This window comes from Eumetopias jubatus, unplaced genomic scaffold (assembly GCF_037043125.1).
Source record: "Eumetopias jubatus isolate StellerSeaLion01/CBP00866 unplaced genomic scaffold, mEumJub1_p1.0 scaffold_15, whole genome shotgun sequence".
In the NCBI taxonomy this organism is placed as follows: Eukaryota; Metazoa; Chordata; class Mammalia; order Carnivora; family Otariidae; genus Eumetopias; species Eumetopias jubatus.
Window position 1 is genome coordinate 39,821,061 of NW_028274821.1, and position 23,985 is coordinate 39,845,045.

At 36.8% G+C, this 23,985-nt stretch overlaps 1 protein-coding gene across 1 annotated transcript in view; it reads right to left on the bottom strand.

Moving 5' to 3' along the window:
* MPDZ (multiple PDZ domain crumbs cell polarity complex component) overlaps nt 1-14,521 on the bottom strand; it is a 141,540-nt gene extending 127,019 nt beyond the window's left edge. The window contains exons 1-2 of the mRNA XM_088019154.1: nt 14,506-14,521; nt 11,929-12,095 (exon numbers count right to left, since the gene is read on the bottom strand). Of these exons, the coding sequence (XP_087875280.1) occupies nt 11,929-12,095; nt 14,506-14,521 (183 nt within the window). The remainder of the gene's footprint in view (nt 1-11,928; nt 12,096-14,505) is intronic.
* Nucleotides 14,522-23,985: the final 9,464 nt, after the last annotated feature.

Sequence of the window (23,985 nt, forward strand, 5' to 3'; positions counted from 1 at the left end):
GTAGCAATCACAGGAAAAAAATTTTTATACATAATAGAACTGTATTTGAAGTTTGGAAGCAAGGGAGGCCTCCTTTTCCATAAATCTTTCAGTGAAATACTGATTAGAGCACAACTCTGATGCATTATTGAACAGGCAAACCCTTACACAGTAATTGATGGTGGCACTCTGATTTAATGATCCTTATTTTTAAAGCTAATTAAAGAAATTGAGTTGCATGTTCAAAGGGGATTAGCTTAATGTGACGAGACTATTTTGGGCATAAAGTACCTCCACGGCTCCTGAACTAAACACGACAGAAAACGGAGCAGCAAATTATAAGGTGGCGGGAAGGGGTGCATTTTCTGATGGAATAAGCATAATTTCACATTGTCTATGTGAATTTCTTTTCATTCATTCAAATACTTACTGAGCACTTCAAATATCCAAGACATTGGGCTCTAGGGGGTGGGGCAGTAATTAAAGAGATAAAATGCTTTGCATATGTTAGATATCCCATAAAATTGCTCCACCAGGCATAGTTCACCCACCTACTAAGATAGAATACCTTTCTTTTAATAGCTATGAATTGTTGAATAGCAAAGCAGATAGTGGACGAGAATTTGTAGATATCTTAAAGTAGCCATTGAAGATCACTGGCTGATAAATTTTAAAAAATATAAGGTTATTGAATTTAGAAAATAATTCCTTAACCCAAGGATGGTTAAGCAGTCATTCTGAATAATAAAATGTAAATTTTCTGCCATCTGCCTCTATAAAGTTTCAGTGGCACATTTGTCCTAAAATTCCCAGGTGCTAAATAAAAAAGATAAATGATCAACCAAGAAACTCAAGATGAAAGGCAAAGAAAAAAATGAATTAAAGAGTACCTAAGACTCTTATCTTCTCCCTTTTGATATTTAGAAAGGCATATATAAATAACCAGTAATCTACCTAAAGCAATGCCTATTGTTATAGACTATTAAATGACAAGATCAAGTACAAAACTGTGAAGTCTATACAATGTAAGTGATGTCGTCATGTTAAACGAATGGCCACATGGCAGGTTATGCTATCTTAGAATGTTCTAGTCTTCACTCAGAGCTGCATCTATGAAAATTTTATTTATTCTTAAAATTACATCAGAATTAAATCAATACACAATACATAATGCACTAAAATGTCAGGTCAGTCAGCATAATGCAGAGTATTCCATGTGTATTTTATAAACTAATTTTTCAAAGGTCTAAATTTCACTAAAATCTATAGAAATACTTATAGTTGAAAAGATTCAAATCCCCCCATTCCTTAAAACGTAAATGAATACTTGAGCAAAAATTGCAAAATAACCTGAACTTAAAACAGTCACAGTTTTGCCTTAAACTTTTTTCATTATTGTTATACAATAAACTTTAAGTTTACCATTTAAAAAAAGTTAGGTTCTACAATGAAGTAAGATATTACAGGATTCCTTAACCTATCCTGAGTTCCTGAAATTCCAATTAAAGTCCACTAATTTCAAAAGCAATGGTTTCTTTTTCATACTTGTTTGATCTTTTTTGATAGTACTTTACTTTTTATTGTTACTAGGGGAGAGGTGTCTGTGATAGGCTGCAAGAAAAAGACACTATTCTTATCAGCTCTTCTCATCAAGAGCAATAGTCTATTACCTCCCCGCCTAAGTCACTTTAAAAAAAAAGTTCTTGATGAAGGGGGCACCTAGATGTCTCAGTTGGTTAAGCAGCTGCCTTTTGCTAAGGTCATGATCCCTGATCCCCGGGGTCCTAGGATCAAGCCCCCCCATTGGGCTCCCTGCTCAGCAGGGAGTCTTGCTTGTCCTTCTGCCTCTCCCCCCTCAGCCCCACCCCACCTCTTCCCCTCCTTGGCCCTGCCCCTCCCCTCTGCCTTGTGCTCTCTCTTGCTTTGTGGTACGTGCTCGCTCTCAAATAAATAAATAAATAAAATCTTTAAAAAAAAAGTTCTTGATGCAGTAGTTAAAATTAGTTTTTTTTTCCATCTTGACTCTTGGGTACACATCTTTTTAATATTCTGTGATTCAAAATGAGAAGTGAACATAACACAGTTCTGGTGTATAAAAAATACAATTCTGGTCGCGGTGCCTGGGTGGCTCAGTTGGTTGAGCATGTCTGCCTTCTGTCCTGGTCATGATCTCGGGATGTGGGATCAAGCCCTGTGCCTGGCTCCCTGCCTCAGTGAGGAGCCTGCTTTTCCCTCTCCCTCTGCCTGCCGCTCCCCCTGCTTGTGCTCTCTCTCTCTCTGACAAATAAATAAATAGAATCTTTTAAAAAAGAAAAAATATAACTCTTGTCTAGAGGAAAAGCATTATTGTTTGAGTTGCAAGCTGAACTAGCTACTCTTCTCATGGGTGCCATATTCCTTGAAAAAGCTAATGAAAGTCAAAAAAATGATTGTACAAACTTGATATACGGCAGATAATTTCTCAAAAATAAAGTAAGCTTCTCACTTCAAGGAAAACAACTGACAGTAACTGTTGCCAATAGTAAAATTTGAGGTTTCAAGTAACAATTAGAATTTTGGAAAACTTGTTAGCTGCCACCCTGAGCTTGACACCTTTCCACAATTTAAAGACTATTGATAATACCAGAAGCAATATTAGCAAGTATAAATTTATGATATTATATAATGAAATGTGAAACTTAATTTTCCTGTTTTTCAAATTTTCCAGACAACCAATTTATTACAAAAATATGCATGGTTAAAAAAAATTCAAAGCACAAGATCAATTTTACTGTAATAGAGTACAAAATGTTCATTGATTTGGTATCTGATTCCACCTTATAGCTTAATTTTAAGAAACCACCAATACAGGTGCCTGGGTGGCTCAGTCAGTTAAGCATCTGACTCTTGGTCTGGGCTCAAGTCGTGATCTCAGGGTCGTGGGACCAAGCCCTGCATCCAGCCCCATGTTGGGCTCCATGCTCAGTGAAGACCCTGCTTGAGATTCTCTTTCTCTCTGCCCCACCCCCGCCCTCTGCTTGCCTGCTTGCCCACTCCCACGGACGTGCTCTCTCTCTCAAATAAATGAATCTTTATAAAAAAAGAAAATACCAGTAGTTTTGGTGCACTATCAAAGAAGGACAGCCACAAAAAGGCTGTCCTCCTTCCTTTGCCAGCTAAACAGCTACATGGGGCCAGATGTTCTCCATATACATCGACTAAAACAACAAATCCAAACAAATCAAATGCAGAATCAGATACGAGAATCCAGTCTTCTATTAAACAACATTAAAGAGATGTGAAAAAAGGTAAAACAATGCCAGTCTTCTAATTTTTAAAGCAAAGGATTACTGCTATTTTCAAATGAATTAATATATATTTAAAATAGTTCTCAATGTTAATTTCTAACCTGAAAAATATCGATGCATAAAACCACATAAATTAAAGCTCTCTGAGGTCTTTAGTAATTTTTAAGAATGTAATGGGGTCTTAAAACAAAATATTTGAGATCTGCTGCCTTAGAATATTAAATTTCAATAGGAGGAAGAAGCACCAAGAAGAGAATCAATATTTATTGAGTGCCTGTTAAGCACCCAGCTTATGCCTTAGAGTTTTTAGATCCATGTTATTTAGTTCCCACATTACAACTAACGGAGGGGCAAAAAAGAGGTTCAGTGAAGTTAAATACATATATATATATAAAGTCATCTACTAATAAATATCAATGACACAACACAAATCTGGGTTGTGTCTGTTTCCAAATCCTATTAGACTACACTGCCAGCAACGGAGATCACATCATAATGAAGGCCTCAAATCACCAGGATATCCTGAAATCGTGTTCATTACGCTGTTTACAAGGCCAGTGAAACAAAAACTACAGAGCCCCATGATCAAGACCTGGGGTCTGAAGTCAGCGAGCCTACATTTAAATACTAGCTCCAGCATTTAACCTTCCTGTGCCTTCATTTCTCCATCCATAAAATAAGGAAAATACATTATCTAGTACATCTATCTACTACTATCTACCACTTCAAAGTATTGTTGCAATGATGAAACAGAGACAATAGTTCCTGGCACACAGTAAGAATTTCATACGTGGTAATCACCATGATGATGATGATGGTGATGAGTGGCGCTTCTTTCCAATATGTTTACTAGGAAAAACATACAAGGTCTTCGGTGTAACTTCAGTTAGCTGGCTAATTTATTTATACTAAAAATCATTTCTCTGGAAAGAAAAGATAACTACTGATGCACAACAGTTCTGAATTTTCATGAATATTTACATATCTCTTAATTAAACAATCATTTATTTAACTTAAGTAAAATATCAGATTAGGTACAAAGTAGACAAAGATGAATACGGCATGATTTTATCCCAAAAGTAGTAAATGGTTTTCAAACAAATCTGAAATGTACTTAATTCTAAAACTCCTTTTTGTGCTTTGTAAGAACAAATGGCAAGTGGAACGCCGCATATACACCATGGTCTAGGCATGTGTGTTGATGTGTATTTGCAGAATGTCTTTTCCTTATTTAAATCTCAACACTTCTGTGCTTGCTTAGCAAAACTTCCAAGGGAAAAAATTTAAAGAACATAGATTGACCAAAAGTAATATTCTTATCAAAGCATGCTGAAACTTTCTACATCAAAGGGGTGAAAGTATTCAAATTAAGTAAATTAATATAACTTAAATGCCAAGACAAAGAGAAATTTAAAATTAAAAACTTAGGGGGCCCCTGGGTGGCTCAGTTGGTTAAGCGTCTGACTTCGGCTCAAGTCATGGTCTCAGGGTCCTGGGACTGAGCAGTGCATGGGGGGTTGGGGGGGAGTCTGAGCTCAGCAAGGAGTCTGCTTCTCCCTCTCCCTCTGCCTTCCCCCCCAGGCTTGCACACGCACTCTCTCTCTCAAATAAATAAAATCTTTAAAAAAGAGAGAGAAATTGGAAACTTAGATGAACAACATGTTAGAGTGTTTGTAGTGTTTTTCCTATCAGTCCCACATTTCCAGAAGACAAATAAAACTGATTCACAGTTCACAGTCTGCTTAGAGAAAAATAAAACCAAACCTTACAGATAAGTTTAAATATACAGAAATGGGCACATGGAAGACTGATGGTACTTTGTCACACTGTCTCTCCTTCCACTATTATCCTACTCAGTTCACATCTACTGTAAAAGCTAGCATAATTATTTAAAAAGCAGAATGAAAGTTCTGGTTTATATTAAAAAGGTCCTCTGATTAAAATTTGGGGGAGAATTTAAGGGAAATGGCAAATCTTAATGAATCTGAATTTACTAAACATTAAGTGCATTTCTCTTTAGTAATGCTAATAACGGTTTTCCCAACCTATTTGTTCCTTTAAGCAGAGAACCAAGGGTTTAGAAACAGTATAAATTAAAAGTAAAAAAAAGCACTAGCTTTGGGTCAGACAGACTTACATTTTTCTTCTAAATCTACCAATGACTAATTGTGTGCTCCAGATTAAGTTACAAGACATTTCAGCCTCAATTTCTTCATGGACAGAATGGGATCACGCACACCTCATGTAGCTGATGGACTAGCGAAATGGGACAACGTCCACAGCACATGAGAGCTTCCTAAAGGTGGTGGTAGTTATTTTTGTTATATAGCTTCAGATGTAAATCAACCTCTATTGTTTTTAAACTCTTGGGTTAAAAAACTCATGTAGGTTATACCCAGTAAATTTCACATTTTTTCCCTCTTCTCCAAAGACCATTTAAGTTTGTCACAAAAACACCATACAATTAGCACCATTTGCTGTTTTAGACACACATGCATACCCAATAGCAAGATGGTGTTGCATTTTAATCCAGCACTGTATAAAAAGCTTGAACAGTGCCTTCTTGCCCAGGATAAAACAAGAATTTTAGTCCCTCAAAGGCTCTATATTTACAAACTTTTGGTTAAAGGAACAAACATTTAAAAGCTGTTATTGTACCAAAAATAAAGTATTTGAAATTCCTACAGTAAATAAACTCTATGGTAAATGTAAAAACATAAGAATCACTCCTTCTCTTTTAACTTCTCCTAGATAATGTATGTTAAAGTCTCAAGAAACAGATACTTTCCTGTTAGGCAGTTGCAATGCTCTATCATAAAAGAAAAAACATTTTGGGGGTAAGAAAAATATTTTTTCATTTTCACAAGCAACATCAACTTGGAAGAATTCCATTCCATTTTTAGATAATTCCTGTTAATGGGGTCAAGGCAGGTTTTTCTTTCTGTACTTCTTCTCCCCACCACTGCCAAGTCATAATTTAACCGAGGCATTCTTGAGAGACAGGAGTTATTCCCCCTTTACTGATAGCATGCTTACAGATGAATCTTCTCCATTTCAGTCTCAAATTAGAAACCATAGAGAGAAGGGTGATTTTTTGCCATTTATATAAGAAATAAAGCTGAGGAGACACAGGCAATTCTGCTCCCTACCACGAATCCTACAAAACTGTATCTTTCTGATTACCAAAGTCAGAACAGAGCAACAACATGCCCAGTTATCAAAATTCTCATCTTTCCATCAATCTAAAAAATATAACCGTAAAAAATTACCAGTGCTGCTAACGCCACTGCTTAAAAGCAACATAGCTCAACAGTTTGGCCATGAACCTGAGTTAGCAGTTTTATCAATGAGTAACCACAGAAAAGTGACTCCTTCAGGCATGGCCCCGGACAGGTGCTGCTCCAGCCAACACCCCCTGCTTACATCTGATATTTCAAAGTAACCCTATGGAATATACATCAACTACTTATGTCTCCAGGCTCTCTGAAAGTTGTTCCTCTTTTAAAACAGAGCATCAGAAAAACATACATGGTGCACAGTACACTTTAGCAGAAAAGCCATCACTAAATTAGGATGTGATACTGTATTCTTAGTGTGGACTCTCAGTATACTTCATTCGTAGAAAGATGAAAGAAGCATTTCTTTGAAGAACAACTCATGTATTTTATGCTTATAATTAAAGGTCTTACCTATCAAAATGTCAATAAAACCTTCACCTCAATTGTGTTAGGCAGTTTTACCATAATTTTTAAAATGTGGAGAGAAACAAAATAAATGATTGTTAAATACTGTATTTAATAGATGTGTTCAAAGATAAAGTTGATACAACTTTCAACTTGATACAATAAAGTCTGATACAGAATGCTGAATGCAAAAGAGGAATGATGAAAAACACACACACAACCTCCCCCCACAAAAAACAAAAAAACTCTACCTTAATAAATCCTTCACAGTCCGGCTCCCAAGTTTCCTCCCTTGCCAAGGACCCACACATAGCAAGCTGTTGCCCCAATAACACAGATCTGGAGGGGATTCTGTATCAGGGTTTCTCAACCTCAGCACAACACACATCATGAACCCAATAATTCTTTGTTTTAGGAGGTTGGGCTATGCACTGAGCATGTTTAGCAATACCCCTGCTGTCTACTCATTGACATGTCAGTAGCATGGCCCCTACCACCCCCAAGTTACAACAGTCAAAAATGTATCCACTTATTGCTATACGCCCCAGTCACCTTCACTTGAGAACAACTTCTCTCTCTCCTGTAAACATTGTTGCCCCTACCTGAAATAATTTCCCCATTCACTGCAGAAAAGTCCTATTCATTTTTCAAGACCCATCTTATATGTTACCTTCAATGTAAAGTTTTCTTGTAGTCAAAGTTAATAATTCCTCATCCTGCTCACTTTCTTATCCCACTCACTTTCTTAGTTACATAAAACAAATATATGTTCTCTTTCCTCCTCTAGGTAATGAGAACCTCTGTCTTATTTATTCATAGTATTTTTATCGACTTTATTAATAAATGATTATAAGCCTTCTAAAAAAGTACCCATGAGAAAACCCTCCCATTGCCAAGGAAAATTTGGCTCACTGAATGATGTCTCACACTGAGCAATATATAAACCTCCAGCGCTCTCATCTCTCTCTCTCTGCGTGTGTATGTGTATATTTATATATTTATATTTATATAATTATTGTTGACTTTGCTCCTGAGAAATGGAAGTTAAATGATAATACTCAATTTTAGTAACCCAAGGTCCTTGGACTATCCAATTCTCTGATATTTTTATTTAGTCTTTGTTTAGATTTACCTTTGAATCACCCATTAGTCCATACATTTTTGCCATCAGAAGTTGTTTGAAATTCTTTTGGGAATGTGAACAGGTAAAACTTAAAAGCATAGAAACATAAGACAAAAATTTTATACGATGAACATTGTATTTCAAAATAAAAAAGAAGGATCCACTTACTCTAATCAACACTGAACAATAATTTCCAAACTTATTCTACGTTAAGTCAACATCTCTCCAATTATTTCAAGAGATGTCAGAAAATTTCCAAAGAGAAACTTAGAAAAAAATCTGGCTTAAATTTGCATGTATATATGTATACATTATGCATTTGGATAATATGCATATAAGCCAACACTTTTCTGGGAAAAAGGTGAATGAACAAGGAGCCTGGAAATATCAAACAACAAGAACAACAGCAAAATAATAGAATGTCATACTCCAAAAAGGCCAGAAATCACAGACATGGAGAAACCTCCAGAATATGCTGAGCCCTGAGGCTTGTTTCCCATGTCAGCACTGAATTATATACATTATTTCTTCAATCTTAGAATTGGTCTAGGTTGCCATAGCTTTAAAAAAGAAAAAATCTCAGCGATGTCAATTTCTAAGTATTAGTCCTAAATTTCTACTGAAATTAATAATTTTAATTCACAGTTTTCCTACAAATAACTCAAGGTAAAAAGACATTTAATTTCATGTCTATGGTCATTTCATAAGACAAGGCAATTAATTAATCAGGAAAGTCGTATCCACCTCTACTGGACTGGAGAAACATCACAGAATAAATATGCAAATCCAATATCCTCATGGCTGACAAGTTTCTATTATTAAACTGCTAACGTGTTTATTTCCCCCACAATAGCTGGATTTCTATCATGAATACGCATTGAGCCCTGCAGTTATTAGCTGTGATGACTAGGTGACAGTGAGGACACTACTTGAGAATTTGCATCTGACAGATCATTGACACACAGTCACAGTTCTTTTTTTTTCTTCTCTTCACTTAAACAGGAATCATGAAATAGGAAAGGAACTGGAGCTATTAGAGATTATTCAGGTTTAATAGCACACATCCTTTTAGCTGGCGGTTAGAACAATACACAATGTGGCAGAGTTAAACAGAGGCATCAATTATGCTCTCAGACCTGTTAATATTTTTGACAATATTTAAATAGCACATCCCTTCAGGGCATGGCTTTTTTGCCCTCTCAGTTACACACCTGTCAAGTGTTTAATTTGCCAAAGGGAAACAGTTTGATTTCTAAGGGCAGTCTTAATACTGAAGAAGCAAATTGGAAAAATTACGCATTATTGAATAGAAGTAATGAGAAGGATTCGAGGGGGAAAAATAGTCAGCTTAATTCAACATGGCATGTCAGCATCTGTCATTAATGCAACAATATGATCACGTTCTCCAATATGCTGCATTTACCTCAGGCTTTTCAATTATTCACTCCTTTCACTTTCTAAAATGTAGGAGAATGATGGTAAAGTTGGAGGACTCAAATTTGTATTACCAATACTAAAAAAGATGGAGACACTAACTTGCACCCATTGTGCATATAAAATTACATATCTGAAAACACAACTCAGGCAAAAGAATATAAATAAAAGCTAGCCACTGGTCAGATTGGTATAGCTACTAGTTTAAAAGCACAAAACAAAGTTCATTCCTAGGTTCATTAATTAATTATTAAATTATAAATATTAACAAATTAACAGGTAGTAAACTACATAGAATATCTAACATGGTAAGTCTATAATATTTATGTTTAAACTTTAAAACAGAAAATAATACAAGGTTTTGAAATGTAGTCTAGTCATACAAGAAAAACACGGTTCAAAAACAAAGGAACTGAGTAAGAATGAAGACTAAAGTGAAGAGTCACAGAAACTATGAGAGATATCGATGGTTTTCACCAAAATTGAACTCCTCACCTCTAGGGGCCGAGTTTCTATCCTCAGGAAAAAAAAAGAAGATGACGACGATGAGAGACAGGCTGCAGAATCACAAGAGGGGAAAGACTGCCTTGGGAGCCAAGAAAACCGAGTTCCAGTTCTGGCTCTGCCCTTATTATAAACAAGTCACTCAAACTCACTAAGTAGTTGCAATAAACAGGGTATGAGCCAGCTGGTTTCCTTGGTCCCTTTCAGTATTTGAAGAGGTGACCAACTAGCCAAAGTCCAAAGACATGGGAGACATGCCTAGAGAATGCCCAAACCTCACAATGTACCAAGTCTTGAAATATATCAACATCTATCATTAATACTGTACTTGGTCACAGACTACCTGGCTTGATAAAATTATGCTCAAGGGTTTCCAAGGAGATTTCAGCTGAATCACATGGGACCCAAAGTTTTAGAGCCCATATCCTACTTCTGTTTGGAAATGGTAAAACAAGATCAACAACCAGTAAACCTATGTCTCCCCTGCTTTCAGGGCTAGAAGGGGTATTTCCAGTTATCTCTTTAGTGGTATTTCCTAACACACTAGCACTTTTTGTTTCAACTTTTCCTCTCATTCTAGTCATATTTTCACATAATATAATAAGGGGAGAAGACATCTATTCAACTTCTTCACTCTCTCTGAAAAACCAGATAATCTTCCACATCATAATTACACTTATATTCAAAACACTGATCTCTCCAAACTCTTGTCAATTCATTCTGAAAATGAGTACCTAAAACCAATCTTTTCAATAAGTTGCAAAAAAAAAAAAAAACCCAAACACAACTACATATAACAAAAACAACTTTTTCTTAATTCATGATCACAATTTTTAAAATCATTAAGTAAAAATTCACTACAGAAAAATATTTTTAAAAATTCTTCTTTATTTTTTGCTACCAAAATATCTAGATTAAGAAGTTATGTGCATTAAACAAATTCCTTCTCTATTGCTACTATTTGTTCTTTTTGCATTTGGCACATTTTTTTTAAATTGGAGCTATTCTTTCACTGAATTATGAAACTAGTCTTCAAATTCATTTTTAACCTTTTAAGGCAGAATATTTGTTAGCAAGTCATCCATAGTGAGTAAATTAATGCTAAAAACATTAGAATGAGAACTAACTTAGATTGAAGGCATAAATGAGATTGTCTTCACGCCTTGTAAGGGTAACAACCATTTTAAAAAACATTTTTTTAAAAACCTGAGAAATGTGATTAAATTAAGTTAGTTCAAAGAGCATCTAACTTGAGTGTTTGTTCTGTCATTGCAATGTTTCAATTTTAATATAAATGCTAGGAAATTTTAATGCTCTTAATTTTTACAGGAAAAAAAACAGTGTTACATTTAGAAGTTCTAATGTTTATCACCATCTGATGCTGTCATTGGAAGCAATTGCTACTTACACTCTTTTAAGAAGTGAGAATTACAATTTCTCTAACTGATGACAATGTAATTATTTCTTTTACTGTCAAAATAGAGGTGATTTCCCTTCCTCACACACATGATTACACATGCAGATCCAGGCTTATCTGAAATTTTATAAGCATGCTGAATGTCTGAATCTGAATGCACAAGATCACGTGAACAATGAGCCTTAGTGGGGATGTAAACCAAGCCTACAGCCATCTACCCTAAACTTATTTTTATCAACCCCATATCCTGTAGGGACTCACACTTCAGCATCCACACAGCTTTCAACACAATGTCATATCATCCACAATATACAGCAACAACCATTACAAAAATAACTGGGGGGGGGAGTCACAGTGAATCTGAATGTCTCATTTAGAGGTATAAATGACTTCGTTAGCTATTCATTAACACATACAAAAATCAGGCTTTCAGAAAAACACAAGACTCCACAAGATCTATGCCATGCCATGAACACCGGCTTTGGGAGAACTGTGTCCTACCTGCTCTTTCAGCTGCTGTACGGAAGTCTGAAGGTTCAGAATCTGACCGAAGAGCGGGCTCTGCAAGACTGACTTGAGAAGGTTCAGCTTGTCTTCATTGGCTACATCTCCACGTTCTCGCAGCTTGGCTTGCAAGCGCTCTGCTGCCTGCAGGGCTCGATTTTTGTCTAAACCAAAGAGCAGCACTGGTCATTAACAGGATTCAAAAGACACACATCAAACCCCACTTACAGAATAGAAATCCTAAAACTATTCCTTTCGAGAGCATAAAATTGACTCAGAGAAAAAAGGATTGTAACATGTCCCTATAAATAGGTCCCTCAGACCCTGGAGTCTCTGGTGAGGGAGTCTGTCTGAAAGCAGAGAACTGGTTATAGTACACACCACATGCAAGTAAGTAATTGTTGCTCCAACTCAGATGGAGTGTATCTGAATTCCAACGCCAGCTGTCAACTCTTTTATATAAAAACTATTGAAAACCAAACACTTCGTGATCTTGTAAATGCTGATATTTTCACTTTTCAAAAAATTTTATTTACATTTAAGAAAAATTAGAAATATAACTCATTAATAAGTGGATGTGGATGATGTCACTGATGAGTCATAACATCCAAAATACAATTTCATATATTAAGGAACAAACATTCTATACTTGAGAATTTACTTGAAAATATATTACAACAATGTATAACCCTTCAAAAACACTTCTTGTTAATACTTTAAATGTCTTTCCCCAAAATTAAATAGCATATCTCTATATGCATCAAACCAAAATAATTCAAATATTTATTGATCACCTTATATATCAGGCATAAAAGTTGCAAAAGTATTCTGAGTAAGTGTATCCCTAATAATCCTAGCATCTTACATGTGTGTTTCCACCAGATGGTGATTTTCTATGACAAATCACAGTTAAAAACATCTCCCTAAAACTCTCTCTCACTCTCTCACAAGTGAACCCAAATTCGTTTTAAAGGAATGAAGACCATTCAAATATATGTTCTAACAGATTCATCATGGTAATAAGGCCATCTATTAATATTCATTTGCCATAATATAGTAATCAAAGAGTGGGAATTATCACCACAGACACTTTTTATAGAACCAAATGTGGGATGACATAGAAATGGGGAAATTAAGGCATGAATTAATGTTGACCATGAGTTCACACGCATACACAAGTTTAAACAAACAGAATTTACTCATCTGCACAATTTTTATGTATTATTTATTTGTTTATTTATTTTATTTAGAGCATGAATGGGGAGGGGGAAAGGGAGAGAGAGAGAATCTTAAGCAGGCTCCAAGCCCAGCATGGAGCTCAATGTGGGGCTCAATCTCACGACCCTGAGATCATGACCTGAGCAGAAATCAAGAGTTGAATTCTTAGCCAACTGAGCTATCGAGGAGCCCCATCAAAAGCACAATTTTAAAAGTAAATAACGATAACGATATGAGAATTTTATTCTGGGTCTTATTTCCCATGGTATGTCAGAATACAAATCTAGTATTAATTTTTCTTGGAAGGTGTACACATAAGTAATAACTTACAAAATAAAGATTGGAAAGTGACAGCTTCAATAATTCTCTATTTTCCCTTTGCTGTCCACTGTCTTATGAGGAACTCTGTTTTGTGGACTAGTAGTAGTCTTTGCGGCCTGTGACTTTAGTATAAAATAGGGGATGAAGGTAACACACACCCATGTATTTTATCACTCACATTTTACCAGGAAGAAAAGTCAGAGTAATGATCCCCACTATCACAAAAACAGCTCCTTTCCCTTTTCCTTCCACCTACTCTCATCCTGCTTCCCAAAGCATGCAGGCATCAAGGCACCAGCCACAATCATCAAGGCACCAAGGTGAAATCCAGATACGTTCCAATAGTCATGCCCAAAACTTCCAGGGAAAACACGAGGTATTTGGCCATCAGGAGAGGGATGGGTGTACTGATATGCCTGGAACTAGTTCTATAAACCAGCTCCTCTAAAACTAAAGAGCAAGGGAAAAAGATTAACATGTGAATTTGGGTATTTCAACCTACATTATCTCATGTAGAAATCAAACTGCCGTAAATCATCACTGAAGTCTGCCAGCCTAAATGCTTATTATTGTTACGGCTCATCATCAACTTAAAAGCAAAGTTGAGTAGTTTCAACTGCCACAAATAAAGAAGGCAATGAGCTTCTTTCAGTATTAAAAATACTGTTAAGCTTTCTGATGCTGTCCACAAACACCCATTAACCAGAAGTGGGTCCATAAATTAGAACAAGGTTTACATTAAACTTCATTAGAACTCATAATTGGTAGAACATTTCATATGTCTTTATCTTGGGCTTACAAATGGTTTGTTTTTAGTGCTCGCTTCGGCAGCACATATACAAATGGTTTGTTTTTATAACACTTCAGATTAAATCATCCAAATATAGAAACACATTTCCCTGCTATAATGCTAATGGATAAAAACTTCTAAAAACTAAGCTACTAGACAAAATCCTGCTATGTAGAAAAACTATTTCAAAGATCCGAATGGAAAAAGTTTTGATTCTTAGAAAAATAAGAAGGAATAGGTCTTACCTATAGTTTCTAACATTTTTTTCCAAAGTTCAGTGTTCTTCACTACAATGATTTTAAACAGCAACTAAAACAGAACTCTGGAAAGAAAAGAAATAAAATGGAATGGTTATGTTTTATCACAACATTAAAACTATATACTCTAAAAAGTACTTGATGCTACCATAATTCCTTTGACCATTAAAATCTTGTTGATTTAACTTAAAATAGTTTTTTTATATGCAAAAAAAGAGGAATCATTTTAGGACTTACTCAAAATTATCTTATATTTGCAAGTAATATTTGCATAGTAAGGTAAAAGGCACACGATCTGTTTTAAATAAGATGGCAGACATATCCAAAATACTTCTTTTAAGAATTTCTCAACACAGACCACTATTATCTCAGATTCATGTACAGATTCTCACCCACAGAGTAAGGAACTTACTTGACTCTGCATGAGAAATTCAGTGGGCAAAAAATTAAAACGTAAAAAGCAGAAGATGTGATCCTGCCCTTGACTGCTCACAGTCCTAACTGGGGAGACCATACACACATAGCAATTAGAAATGAATTATGACACTCATGCAGTATGTGACCCACAGGGAAATAATACATTAAATCATGGATGAAAAACTGAATAAAAGCATAATGTTAAATGAAGGTTTTCAAAATACCCTCCTGACTATAATATTCTCTTCTCCCTCATTCAAAATAAACCTTCTCAACTTCTTCAACTCACACGGACTCATCTTTCTCTGACAATACTTATCCAGACTCTTTAAAGTACCAGCTACAGATTTCCAATGACAGTGTCCAAATCACTAACCATACCTAATCTTTGCTGTCCAACAATTTATATATCCTCTCCCTAGTCAGACCCACCCTCTGCCTTGCAGAAAAACCTCAGTCATTGCTTCAACGGAGGGAAAAAGGTCACACCCAATTTCCTCACTTTTGAAAGACAAAATAGGATTTGTCTGAGAAGGAACAGTTGCCTTTGTTGTCTCTTTAACAGAAAATGCATCTGGGACAAAAGGAAATCCGTGATGTATGTGAGCAGATGCATTGACTATCCATCAATGCCTGTGATTAGCTCTGTGTAATAACAGAGAACAGTTCTTATTGACTTTCCTAATCCTGATTTAGAATACACTATTTAAAACATCAACTCCATTTGAAATAGTCAAACAACTCTACTACTGGCACTTGTTTTATAAAATGCCCTCCTGTCAAGAAAAGGGCACCAGCTCTAACTTGGAATTGAAACCTAAATAACAGCGTAGGTATGGGCAAGGGGCCTATCATCTGAACCTTAGTTTCCTAGAAAACGTACTCATTGAGTATATTGCAATAAATGAGAAAAAGTGTATGAATTTCCAGATCGTAGTATAACTCACACTGTAAAATATATATCCAGGATTAACACTGAGCCCATACAGATGTGCATTTCAATGTCAGGCATTGCATGGTTTCATGGGGAAAAATACAGGGAGATCTTTAAAATAAACTAGTCATATTTTTATTCTTATTGACAAGGACACTTCATAAGATAGTATACTATTAGGTCCCCCTCAAAAAATTACTAACTTCTGACAGTTAACAAATAAAGTAAAGATACCCCACTAAAAGGAAGGTCTCTAACTGATACATGCCCAGCAGGAAGAATGCTAGCAATGGAAGAACATAACTTAGGGAGTCTGATCACCTGAAGAAACATTTCAGCTGGCCCCTTTACTAGCTGCAATGCCCTGTGAAGTCACTGTCCGTCTCTCTTAAACTAGAAAACTCTAACCACAAATGAATGACACTCAAAGTTTTAGAAGGGTAAAACTATACACATCAGTGCTTGCTAGGCACAATAAAGTCAGCTCTATCTTCTTCCCCCTTTGAAAAATTAACTTGGAAAGACAAGCAATATTCATGACCTGGAGGGGGAGGTAGCCTATGGATTTAGAGACCCACTGATTTATGAGGAATCTGCAGAGAAAGTACAGAGTAAGCAGTTCCCCACTGAGAAAAACACTGTCATCCCAAAGTTCACCTACAAGTCGGTTATGTGGAAAGAGAATTACTTTTCTTTTCCCCGGAGAAACTCTTATCATAAAGGTTTTGTTTTTTTTTTTTTTAGGGAAAAAAACTCCATTCAACTGTGAGTCAGACATTAATTAGCTCCCACATGAGAGCTCCATTCCTCTGGATTTCAGAGATTAAAAAAAAATGAGTTTCACAGTTTCTCTTCTCTGCTCTGATGTCCGTTAAAATAAATACATGTGGCTTTTTTGAGGTTTTCCAGATTTTACAATCAGTAGGCATGACAAAGAGACAAGAGGTTAAAAAAAACAACTGTTCCTTTCCATGCCCTATACCCCATCCCAAGGATTCAGCTCTAAGTATAAAGATACTCATTTGTAACCAAAGATGTTTTGATATGGAGAGATGAGTCCACATGCATCAAACTGCATGAATTCTCCTTCTCACCCCACCATCAACCTTCCCTCTCCACCCCCCCCAACACCGTGTGGAAACAGAAGGGTACCTGGGTGACAACAGTGGGTCATGGCTATTGGGTAAGATGTAAAGAAAATCTAATACGTGTCTAAGAAATGCCAAATTCTCAGGGCTCTTCTGGACAATTCAGGCTAGCAGTGAAGATGGTGAGTCAGAAGGGTGGTAAAGAGAGGAAATGAGATGTGGACAAGTAGCAACACTAATGCTGGGGCAGAAGCAAAGGTGACAACAGCAAACATACAGCCACCACATCCTGGGCACCACTCAAAACATATTATCCAACTAAGGCCTTTAATATTCACTTTACAAACAAGGAAACTGAGGCAATGAAAGAGTACGGAACTTGCCCAAGGTCATACCACCAGTACATGATGGAGCCAGATGTGGACCAGGCAGTTTGGCTCCAGAGCCAATTAACAATTTAACTTCTACAATATACTGCCTCTCAACAGGAGGAAGACTCACCTTACCATTCTCCTTCCTCTTTCCAAGTTCAAAACTGTGTTGACTTTGCCCTACACACGGAGAAACCAGAGGAAGAAACAGACCCAACGTGCACGAAGTCTGAAATGGACTGGTGTAGACAGCTTAACACAACCAACAATCCATACAAAGGTATGAACAACTCAAAACTAAGTATTTTAGAAATCATGGGTAGGTACATCAAAGAAAGATCAGTAATAGTCACCATTTATATAATGTTCATATATGTTTAAATAAATCACCTTTGAAACCCAAGATTTTAAGAAAAATCTCCAAGAAAAATAAGCCTCCTTATATTAATATTCAAAGTACATTAAAACACATGCCTGTTATATTTCAAGGTGCTAAATTCCTCAACACAATGGAAATAGGCATATTCAAATAGACTTAAAAATAGAGCTACTGTACACGAGCCCGTGTGGTTACTGCCGTGTACTCTTGCCTGTTGATGCATCACTATGTGAGTATAGCTGAAGCTGTTACAGCAGTGGGGACAGTCACAACTACAGGACGCACACCACGAGTGGCTCAGTGACTTCAGTGCCGATGAAGCACTAAGTGCTGGACAAGGGCAGGCTGCACACATGACATCCCAGCAGCAGGGACCCTGACCCTCACGCTCTCCACGTGCTCCTCCAGAGAAGACAACAGAGGAAGGGAGAGACTCGGGTCTTACTCAAGGTCATATAGCTCGTAAGCAGAGCTTAGAGTTGAATCCAACACTGCCTGAATTCAAAGCCCACACTCAGTCATGAGTGTGGCACACACCATGCTTTCCATATTGTACTGCAAAAATCATACGGTGGCCATACATTGTTGAATGAAAAAAAAAGGACTGTGTGAGACAATGTATTAAGTTGTTAGTATCTGTATAAAAGGGAAGGGAAATATTTGCATAAATAAAATTAATATGTACATGTTTATAAAAGCACAGACTGTTTCTGCAAGCTTTCCAAAGACAGTAATAGTAGGACGTAGGGGGCTATGGGACACTAAGAGAAACTTATTTTGCACTGCATTTCTTTTGGGTTTTTTAATTTTATTTTTTTAAAGATTTTATTTATTTGACAGAGAGAGAGAGCACAAGGAGGGGGAGCAGCAAACAGAGGGAGAGGGAGAAGCAGGGTCCTCGTTGAGCGAGAAGCCCGATGTAGGGCTTGATCCCAGGACCCTGAGCCGAAGGCAGACGCTTAATCAACTGAGCCACCCAGGTGCCCCGTCTTTTGGGTTTTTTAAATTTTATATCAATATAACTTTGCCACATTTAGCAAATAAAAATACAGTATACAGAAAAATTCAAATAAATTTGTATTTTGGATAAATGAATTAATTTTTTAGTATGTGCGATACTTGGGACATTCTTGTAACTAAACACTAATTTGTTGGTTATCTAAATTTCAAATTTAACCAGGCATCCGTTATTTCATATGGCAACCCTACTTATGTATATATTACCTTAGAGGAAAAAATCAAATTTTAAAAATCATTTTTAATTTAAGGCCTTTATGCTTCTTGTAAAACATTAATGTAACGACAAAGTTGCCAAGTCCTTTACAAAGCTCTAAAGATTTTATTTTTTTTATTTTTAAAGATTTTATTTATTTATTTGACAGAGAGAGAGAGACAGCAAGAGAGGGAACACAAGCAGGCAGAGTGGGAGAGGGAGAAGCAGGCCTCCCGCCAAGCAGGGAACCCGATGTGGGGCTTGATTCCAGGACCCTGGGATCATGACCTGAGCGGAAGGCAGACGCTTAACGGCTGAGCCACCCAGGCGCCCCAAAACTCTAAAGATTTTAGCTGTGACCCAATTATTGTCCAACAACTAGTTGATAATTCCAGTTTCAGAAGGGGATAAGAATCAAGTCAAATTTGGTTTTATTTAGAAACAGGGACTGATTAATTGACTAATCGTTGTACTTTTCAACAAGTTGTACTGGTAATGTGTGGGCACAGATTGTAAGTAGTAAAGAATCAGTGCTTCAAACATAAAACAGATCATTCTGTCCAATGCAGATTATATGGCAACTAAGAAGTGAAAATATGTTTTCTGCCAAAAATAACCCAGAAAGAGAAACTGTCCCAAATGCATAAAATTTTCTAGTTATCTTAAACAATTCTAACTGTAAAAGAGGTACTTTATTTTTTGTGTTTTTTTAAGTTTTTATTTTAATTCCAGTTAGTTAACATACAGTGTTATATTAGTTTCAGGGGTAAAATACAGTGATTCCACACATCACCCCGTGCTCATCAGGACAAGGGCACTCTTTAATTGCCATCATCTGTTCAACCCATCCCTCACCCCTACCCCTCTGGTAACCATCAGTTCATTCTCTACAATGAAGAGTATGTTCCTTGATTTGTCTTTTTTTCCCTTGGCTCATTTGTTGTTTCTTAAATTCCACATATGAGTGAAATCATATGGTATTTATTTTTCTCTGACTTATTTCACTTAGCATTATACTCTCTAGCTCCATCCATGTCATTGCAAATGGCAAGATTTCATTCTGATTAACAGCTGAATGATATTCCATTGTATATAGATACCACATCTTCTTTCTCCATTCATCAATCCATGGACACTTGGGCTGCATCCATACCTTGGCGATTATAAATAATGCTGCTAAAAACAGCTAGGTGGATGTATCCCTTTAGAATTAGTGGTTTTTTTTTTTTATTCTTTGGATAAATACCCAGTACTGCCATTGTTGGATGGTAAAGTTGTTCTATTTTTAACTTTTTAAGGAGCCTCCATACTGCTTTCCACAGTGGCTGCACCAGTTTGCCTTCCCACCAACCATGCACAAGTGTTTTCTCCACATCATCACCAACACCTGTTGTTTCTTGTGTTGTTGATTTGAGCCATTCTGACAGCTGTGAGATGGTATCTCATCATAGTTTTGATTTGCATTTCCCTGATGGTGGGTGATGATGAACATCTTTTCATGTGTCTGTTGGCCATCTGGATGTTTTCTTCTGAGACATATCTGTTCATGTCTTCTGTACATTTTTAATTAGATTTTTTGTTTTTTAGGGTACTGAGTTTTATAAGTTCTTTATGTATTTTGGATACTAACCCTTTATCAGATATGTCATCTGCAAATGTCTTCTCCCATTCCATAGGTTGCCTTTTTGTTTTGTTGATTGTTTCCTTCATTATGCAGAAGCTTTTTATTTTGTTGAAGTCCCAATAGTTTACTTTTGCTTTTGTTTCCCTTGCCTCAAGAGAGATCCAGAAAAAAGTTGGTATGGCCAAAAGGGGTATACCTTTAAGTGAGTCTGCTGCAATGCTTTGTGGCTGGTCACAGTCACTCAGCATCTATTTATTGCACTTTTTTTAAGATTTCATTTATTTATTTGACAGAGAGTGTGTGTGCACAGGCAGGCGGAACGGCAGGCAGAGGGAAAGGAAGAAGCAAACTCCCTGCTGAGCAGAGAGCCAGATGAGATGCTCGAACTCTGGACCCTGGGATCATGACCTGAGCCGAAGGCAGGCGCTTAACCAACTGAGCCACCCAGGTGCGCCTATTTATTGCATTTAAATTTCGCATCTGTCTCGTTCACAGCTGCCTCAGCACTACCTGAAAGTTAGACAGATGCAAGGCTGTAGTCATTTGCAGGTAGTTTGTCATAACATCAATTGGCCATGAGAGCAAAACTTACACTTCTAATCATAATTCACAATCTAGGGAAATGTTACGGAACTAGTACTCTAAAAGAAACATCACACTACCCACCAGTGTTAGTGCACTTTTTGAACAGAAAACACTCCACCTCTTCTTAGTATCTGTTCTTTTGAACTTCTCCTTCATTTCTATAGGCTTAATTCAAAAAGTATTCGTGAACAAAATCATTTTCAAGTTCATATTTATGAATCTTTCTGAATTCCTTCAGTAATAATAGAATTTGTTAATTCTATTCTGTTTCCCAGAATGAAAAGAAAATCAACTATCAAATAATCTCACCTTTCCAACATACTTGAAATACCAACTGATAGTCTTGTCCTTCTTTTATAAAACAGAAAGATAAATTACCTGCCAAAAGTAAAAAATGCTACGGGTGCCACGGGGTGAGAAAAGAACTCAAATTCTGTTAGTTACTGATTCAACAATACATGGGGCAACTACATGACCTGCATGTTGTTGGGTGGCGGAATTAGAAATATGAAGAAACAGTCTGGGAACTCATGGGCCAAGGAAATAGAAGAAAAAGGCAAGTGAGCGGACACTTAAAAATACAATTGACAGAAGCGGGCACCAAACTCAAACTGAAGAGAAAGGGGAAGCTTCCTGGGGGCAAATACCCCTGCACAGTGTCCTGAAGAACAGGTCAGAGTCACAGCAGGAATGAGGAGAGTTCCCCACGTGGAAGCAAAAGCACACAGTTCCTGGGTGTTAATACACAAACAATGAATCATGGAACACTACATCAAAAACTAATGATGTAATGTATGGTGATTAATAATAAAAAAAAAGCATACAGCTCCTTCCGAGCACTGCAGGGAGCTTCTTATTCCTGGATTGGGAATGGAGAAAAAGAAAGTCGGAAGTGATAAGGCTAGAGATGTGGGTACAGGCTAAATTACTGAGGGCCCTGCATACCATTCTTAAGGAGTTTAGACATTTAATTTTGAAGTTTATTTTGGTGTAGTGAGTGACATGGTCAAAGTTTGTCTTAGAAACATCACTCTGGTAATGGTGTGGAAGACTATAAAAACAAGAAAAACTGGAAATAAGAAAGCCAGGTAAGAGGTATTTTCAAAAACAGACATGAAAGTGAATAAATGAAAATGGAAGACAGATTCAAGAATGAATGAAAAGCTATAAGCAACAGGACCTGGTAATGTGGAAGTAAGGAAGATGAGTCTAGGATGAGCCCTAGATTTCTGCTTGAGTTTATGACTGGATGGGAATACCCATCACCAAGAGAATATAAGAAGAGGGCAATGGTATGACCTCCAGAAATAAAGTCATACCACTAAAAAGAAACCATATTATTCCAGATATAAAGATGTGTCCTGAGCAAGAGTTTAAAAGGCTGAGTTCTCATACCTTACATTGTTGCTATGGACTGAACTGTATCCCCCCAAAATTCATGTTGAAGCTGTAACCTTCAATGTGATTGTATTTGAAGATAGGGCTTTTAGAATGTACTTAAAGTTAAATGAGGTCATAAAGGAATGGTCCTAATCCAAGAGGACTGATGGCCTTATAAGAAGAGGAAGAGCTATCTATCTAACCCTTCCTCCCTCCCTCTCTCCCCCTTTCCACAGAAAAGCCATTAAGGGCACAGTGAGAAGCTACTATTGACAAGGCCAGAAACCAAACCTTGCTAGACCTTGATGTTCAACTTTCAGCCTCCAGAACCATGAGGAATTAAATTTGTTGTTTAAGACACCCAATCTATGGTATTTGTTACGGTAGCCCAAAGTGACTGATACAGATTTCAACCTTCCCACGACCCCTGCTCCAAGGAATACGCTATCACACACTGCTATGTCCTTCTTTTCCAGCCATAACCAGCAGAACAAGGGTTGGGCTCCTCACCCAAAGGAAGACAATCCAAGTGCTGACTGGAAAGGCAGAACTAGGCTAGACTCTCTCTCTTGGGAACCGAAGGAGAGAAACACTGCAAGAATAAACCAAAGATAAGTAAAGGATGAAAGGCTAAAATAAGGTACAAGCCTGATTTATGAGAGAGCAAAATAAATCAGATGAGAGAGAGAGAACACAGCTGACATTACAAGAGCAGCAGGTATTCCTTGGGGAGATCCAACATAGCCAATGAGAGGTAAACAGAATAACTGGTCCCTAAGATACAGAGTCACTGACATCCATTCTTACAGTGAACTCCATTCTGACAGAGATAATTTGTAAGAGGCTCTTTATTCCATTCAAACACACCTAACTATCACAGCCTACTGGGGTATAGCATCACACTACCACATCCCACACAAACCAATCCCTTCAAGCATCCTGCTGTAGAAGTACCCTTGCTCCTTTAACTACTTCATCTGGACACTCTACTTCCAATAAAGATTTGAGGCAGCTTACAGGCCAAGACAAGTTTACTAGGACTACTGAAATAATTAAGAACCTTACAGGAGGGAGAGCTACATCAGAAAAACAAGGCACAGGGAAGTAGCTACTATGGCAAGTGAATAAAATAATATGAAGTATTCAGTTTTAATCAATGAAATGCCACCAGGTTCCAACTGAACAAAACAAATCCGCTGTTGAAAAAGGCCTGTGAAACCTAACTGACAAGGTTTCATTCTATCAATGAAACCACAGTAACTGTGAAAAACATTTACAAATAATTAAAATATTCCTGGCTAACAGGAGAATAACAATACTTTCATTTCAAACTCCACTAGAAAAACAAGCCAAATATGCACATTAAAAATTTTAAAATAACACTAAAAAAAAAATAACCAGAAATGGAATCTATAATTTATAAACCAGGAAAAAAGATTCAACAGAGAATATTCAAGCAATCTAAAAGAGGCTGGGA